The following is a 6,401-nucleotide window of genomic DNA, read 5'->3' as shown; positions in this document are numbered from 1 at the left end:
CCCAACCTTCCTTCTGAGGAGTGGCTGGTGGGTTTGAACTGCCAGCCTTCTGGTTAGCAGTCAAATGCCTTAGGCACTATGCCACCAGAGCTCCCAGAGCTCCCACTGTATGTAGTACATATTACTAATGACAAGATGCACAATAAAACCACAGATAGTCTATGTGTGGTTTGTCTTAACTCAAACATGTCTTAAGTTGGGACTACCTATACCTGCATTCCTCAAATCATTATTTGTCCATAATAAAAACCATGAAGACCATATTATAATTTGTTTTCAAAATTTAAATCTGTGAGTTATAAATTCTTTGAGGGCAAGGAATGTGTCCTATTATCTTTGTAGTTTTATCAATTCAGCATAACACCTTGTCATAATTAGTCAATAAGTGCTAGATTAATTGAGATTCTTAATTTCCATTTAAACTGATCAATTGTTTATATAAATAAAGAACAAATGAAACAAACTACTCACAGCATTGAGCTCCCCGGTTCTGGGGCCCCATGGTGTATTTGGCTCCAGTAAAACATCACAGTCTAGACCCTTTTCCTCACATTGGCCAACCCCAGAATCACTTGAAAGAAAAAGGTATTTAAAAAATAAATGCAATTGATTTTTTTTTTTATTGTGAATATTTTGTATATCATTCTTTGGGAAAAAAAGACAGTTCCTGAGTATAAGGTATAACAGTTCAATCCTTTATTTCTTAATTCATCTGGTACTACTACACCTAACAGAGACTGCCCAAACAGGGGGAGCACCATTACACTCACAAGCATTATACTTGCTAGGTGATGCAAAGGGCTGCTGTGATCAGTACCACTTAGGGACCCACCTCTATCAAAGGGTCCTCCAACCCCCAACTCGACAGCCTGCTATAACTGCATAAGGATGGAAGTAACTTCAGAAATTACTAAATTCAAGGAGTTCAACCTTACGGAAAAATGATCTTAACCATCAACTTGCTTTCAAATTCTACCAACCAAGCATTTAAGAAGGCTGTAAACTAGCTGGAAGAAAATAAAATAAAAATTTTAAAACTTGGATCGAGGGTCTCGACCTTTTTAATTACCAAAGATCACTTTCAGTAGTTTTTCCTCTTCTATGTAATTATCAGAATATTCTTATAAAACAGGACCTCCAGTATTTCAAAATGTTTTGCACACAATTGTTTGCTCTTTTTGTATGTTGACACATAACTTCAGTTAAGTTTTCTGAAGTAACATGAACTATTTGAGGAATGACACTATGACTTGGGGAAGTAGTAGGGACAGGAGATTCTAAAATAGGAACCACTGAATAAAGCTGCAGCCCAGTGGTTTCGTTTGTTTTGTTTTTTTCTCACCTAACTGTATCTTTAGAAAAAGGCACAACAATGACATCTTTGTGACTGAGTAGATCGTCCAGTATTCTAGTAGTCGGACAGGACAGCAAATCCCCACCTTCACCTTGATCACAAAGAGCAACCATGTGGTCCCTCACTTTACAACCCTGTCATGTAAGAGACACTAATTAGAGAAACATTCCTTTAAAGACCACTGTTACACGTTTTTGTTTGTCTTTCACCACCCATATCAACCATTTTACAACTTTTTCTTCTGACAAGGTAATCCTCATTCAGAAAAGATCATAAATTCAGAAACATAAATGTACATAGAAGAATACCAAAGAATAGCCTTGTAACCACCATCCACATTTGGAAAAAGAATGCCGCCAACACTCCAGGAGGCCCATGTGCCCATCCCCAATCATAACTGTCTCCCTCTTACCAAAGGGTATCCTTTCTCCTGATTTTAAGATAATCACTTCCTTGCTTTTCTTTATACTCTTACCACTGAAGGATGCATCCCTAAACACTACAGTTTAGTTTTACCTCTTTTGCTAAACATTATGCTTTTATAATTCAACCATGTTATCACATGTAACGGTAACATTTGCTTTAATTCATAGCATTGCATTGTATGAATAAACACAATTTACTTAGTCTCCTGTTGATAGATGGGTTGTTTCCAGTTTGGGGCTCATATAAACACTCCTCTAAACATTCTTCTATGGGTTTCCTGGTGCACAAGTAAACAAGTGTGTCAACTACCTTGCTATCAGCAGCATATGAGAGTTTATGTTACTCCACATTCTTGTTAACACTTAGATTTTTTAATTTCAGTCATTCTGGTGGGTGTGCAGTAGTACCTTATTGTGGTTTTGATGTGCAGTCCCCCAATTACAAGTGAGGTTGAACTCCTTTCTATGTTTATTGGACAACAGAATTTTTTTTCTTGTGTGAAATGCCTATTGACTTTTTTCCTCATTGATTTGTAGGAATCTTAGAACAATATATTCTTAACATGGTATGGTTACACAACATTATGAATGATTTCACTGTAGATTCCAACTCATGGTGACCCATGTGTGCAAAGGAGAACGCCACAGGGTTTCCAAGGCTGTGACCTTTCAGAAGCAGACTGCCAGGCCTCTCTCCTGAGGCGTTTCTGGGTGGGTTTGAACCGCCAAACTTATTAATATGAAACTTTTATGAGTATATGTGTGCCAACATCCCTTTCTACCTGTGAGTTTGTGTTCTCAGTCACAACTGATTTAATGTAATTAATGAATGTATTAATCTCTTCCTTTATGGTGTCATCTTTTAACAGTTATTAGCTTTCCTTTCACATCCAGGCCTTTTATTGTGAATAGTATGGGACAGGTGTCCAGTTCTAATTTTTTCCCATATAGATACCCAAATGTCTGAATACTTCTTAGTGAAGAGGCCATCCTTTGCCCAGTGCTCTTCAGTGCCACCTCTGTCAGTCAAATGTCTGTATATGTGTGGCTCTATTTTTAAGTACAGGTAAGTCCCTGACTTACGATAGGGTTCTGATCTGACAACTCCCTCCTTAGTTGGTTCTCGCATGGTTCAATACTTCTTTCTTTTTTTTTTTTTCTTAGCTTTTATTATCAGTATCTTCATAAATCTGATCTCTGAACATCTGGGAGCGAACATTTGAGAATGATAATAATATCAGCCAATTACACAGAACACCACTGTAATACATATTACCAATGATAAGATGTAAAAAAAAAAAAAAAACAAACCCACTCAAAAACCAGACTGTTGAGTGATGACTGGTGTCTTAAAAATCTCATGAGCAGCCATCTAAGATGCAACTATTCATCTCTCCCTGTTTGGAGCAAAAAGAGTGAAGAAAATCAAAGATGCAGGAAACAATTAGTGAACCTGAGATCAGAACTAGATGGCTCCCAGCTACCGTTGCTGACTGCTCTGAAAGGGATCACAATAAGAGGTCCCAGACAGAGTGGGGGAAAATGTGGAACAAAACTCAAAATCATGAAAAAGACCAGGCTTACTGAGCTGGTGAAGAATGGTGAAACTCCTCAGACTAAAGCCCTTAGAGACTTTTCAAGCTAGGAACTGAACTTAACCTCTGTGACTCAACTGGCAGCCAATGACAGACAAGCCTATGAGGCAAACAGTAATATCAGAAGGGCATACACTCATTAAAACAATCAAGCATATGAGATCAAGAGGACAGCATTTGCCCAGGGATAGGAAGGCAGGAGGGGATGGGAAGGAAAAATGAAAGAAAGGGGTGGGCATAAAGAGGACGTGGGAAAAATGCTGTTATAGTGTGGGGATTGCAATAAGTGTTACAAAACAGAATGTGTATAGATTGTTGAATGGGACACCAATTTGCTTTGTCAACTTTCACCCAGATCACAATTAAAAAACAAACAAAACCAGATGACAGTCTGGTTTTGTTTGTTTTTTAATTGTGATCTGGGTGAAAGTTGACAACGTATTCGTAGAAACTCAAATACATTGTAAATTGGGGACTACCTATAGTCTATTCTCTTCTACTGCTCACTTGTCTCTTTGCTAACATCACCCTAAAATGCCATAGCTTTATAATAACTCTTGATATCTAGTAAATAAGTCCTTATACCTTTGTCATCTTTGAGAGTATCTTGGCTCTTACTGGCCATCTGCATTTCCATATAAATCTCAGAAACAGCTTAGAAAAGTTCCTGATAAAAATCTATCGGGATTTTTATTATGATTGCATTAATCTATATAGATCAGTTTGACAAGAACCCACATCTTTAAATATTAAGTTTCCAATCTACACAACACTATCATTTTTTGTATCTGTGCCTTTTCAGACTAATACAATCCAACATTGTTTTAATGATGCATAATTACATTAAATCAGATATCCATGAGACATTGTTCTCATGTAATCCTATGTATATTATGTTTCTGCTGTAAGCTAGAGAAAAAGCAGGTTAGCAACCAGTACTTTGAACTTTCCACCACTCGTCTGTCAGCCTGTTGCACTGTGGCAGCTTGCATGTTGTGATGCTGGAAGCTATGCTACCGGTATTTCAAATCCCAGCAGGGTCACCCACGGTGGACAGGTTTCAGCAGGGCTTCCAGACTCAGACAGACCAGGAAGAAAGACAAGATTATCCACTTCTGAAGAAAACTGGCCACTGAAAACCTGATTGATGAAGATCAAAGACTACAGCCTTCAGTATGGATTACATCTCAACATAAAGAAAGCAAAAACCCTTACGAGACCAATAAGCAGCATTGTGATAAATGGAGAAAAGACTGAAGTTGTCAAGGATTTCATTTTACTTCAATCCACAATCAACACTCATGGAAGCAGCAGTCAAGAAATCAGATGACATATTACATTGGGCAAATCTGCTACAAAAGATTTATTTAAAGTGTCAGAGAGCAAAGATATCACTTTGAACATAAGGTACACCTAACTCAAACCACATGGCATTTTCAATAGCCTTATATACATGTGAAAGCTGGACAAAGAATAAGAAAGTCTAAAGAGGAGCTCTGGTAGCATAGTGCCTAAGGCACTTGACTGCTAACCAGAAGGCTGGCGGTTCAAACCCACCAGTCACTCCTCGGAAGGAAGGCTGGGCAATCTACTTCTGTAGTGATACCACCTCGCAAACCCAAGGAAGGGTCGCTATGAGTTGGGGCCAACTCGATGGCACATAAACAACAACAACAACAAAGGAGTTGATACCTTTGAATTGTGGTGTTGACAAAGAATACTGAAAATACCCTCACAGAAGTATTTACAAATCTGTCATGGAAGAAGTACAGCCAGAAGGCTCCTTTGAGGTGAGTATGACCAGACTTTGTCTCACGTACTTTGGTCATGTTCCTAGAAGGATCAGTCCCTGGAAAAGGATATCATGCTTGGTAAAACAAAGAGTCAGTGAAAAAGGGGAAGACTCTCAATGAGATGGGTTGGCACAGTGGGTGCAAAGATGGGCTCAGGTATAGCAACAATTGTGAGGATGGCGCAGGACTGGGCAGGACTTCGTTCTGTTGCATATAGGGTCCCCTAGAAGTTGGAACCAACTTGATAACGCTAAACAACAAATAATTGTTCAGTTTTGTTTTTTTTTTAAATCTTCTCTCAATAACGTTTTATGTTTTCTATGCAGAGGTCTTGCACATATTTTATTAGACTTATTCTTGTATTGTGTGCTGTGGAGTCGATTTGACTCATAGCAACCCTGTATGACACAGGAGAACTACCCCATAGTCAGTAACCTTTACAGGAACAGATCTCTAGGTCTTTTCTGTGGAGCGCCTGGTAGGTTTGAGCCACTGACCTTTCTGTTAGCAGCCAAGCATGTAACCACTGCACCACCAAGGCTCCTTAGATTTATTCTTAGGCATTTGTTATTTTTGATGCTTTTGTAAATTGTTTCTTTATATAAAAGGAGCTCTGGTGGCACAGTAGTTAAGCCATTCAGTTGCTAACCAAAAAGTTGTGAGTTTGAACATATTAGCTGCTCAATGGGAGAAAGATGAGGCAATCTGCTACCATAAAGATTTACAGTCTTGGAAATAATATGGGACAGTTCTACTATAGGGTTGCTATGAGTTAAAATTGACTCAATGGCAGTGGGTGGTGGTTGTTTCTTTTATAAATTTCATTAAAAAATTTATTTCATATCTTGTTGGTACATAGAAATATAATTGATTTTTTAAATTGATTTTTAATAGATCAACCTTCCCAAACTGTTATTAATTCTAGTAATTCGTAGATTTCTTGGGGTTTCCTATATACACAATACCATCTACAAATTCTGACAGCTTCATTTTTTCTCCCTTTTTCAATCCTTTTGTATATTTTCTTTTCCTTGCATTAATAATATACTGCTCAGGACCTCCTGTTCAATTTGAACAGAAGCATGATGACACTGGGAGCTCTGGTGGCGTAGTGCCTATGGCATTTCACTGCTAACAAGAAGGCTGGCTGTTCAAACCCACCAGCCACTCCTCGGAAGGAAGGTTGGGCAATCTACTTCCGTAGTGATACTGCCTTGGAAACCCAAGGAGGGGT

The 6,401-nt window shown here is 38.4% G+C and overlaps 1 protein-coding gene across 1 annotated transcript in view; it reads right to left on the bottom strand.

Moving 5' to 3' along the window:
* SANBR (SANT and BTB domain regulator of CSR) overlaps window positions 1-6,401 on the bottom strand; it is an 88,350-nt gene that overhangs the window by 24,745 nt on the left and 57,204 nt on the right. Inside the window, exons 11-12 of the mRNA XM_007938044.1 lie at window positions 1,343-1,488; window positions 452-571 (exon numbers count right to left, since the gene is read on the bottom strand). Coding sequence (XP_007936235.1) covers window positions 452-571; window positions 1,343-1,488 — 266 coding nt within the window. The remainder of the gene's footprint in view (window positions 1-451; window positions 572-1,342; window positions 1,489-6,401) is intronic.

Source organism: Orycteropus afer, unplaced genomic scaffold (assembly GCF_000298275.1).
Source record: "Orycteropus afer afer isolate SDZICR_OR568_19922 unplaced genomic scaffold, OryAfe1.0 scaffold00046, whole genome shotgun sequence".
Classification (NCBI taxonomy): domain Eukaryota; kingdom Metazoa; phylum Chordata; class Mammalia; order Tubulidentata; family Orycteropodidae; genus Orycteropus; species Orycteropus afer.
Note: the sequence above shows the minus strand (reverse complement) of the source record. Positions and strands in the feature narration are given on the sequence as shown.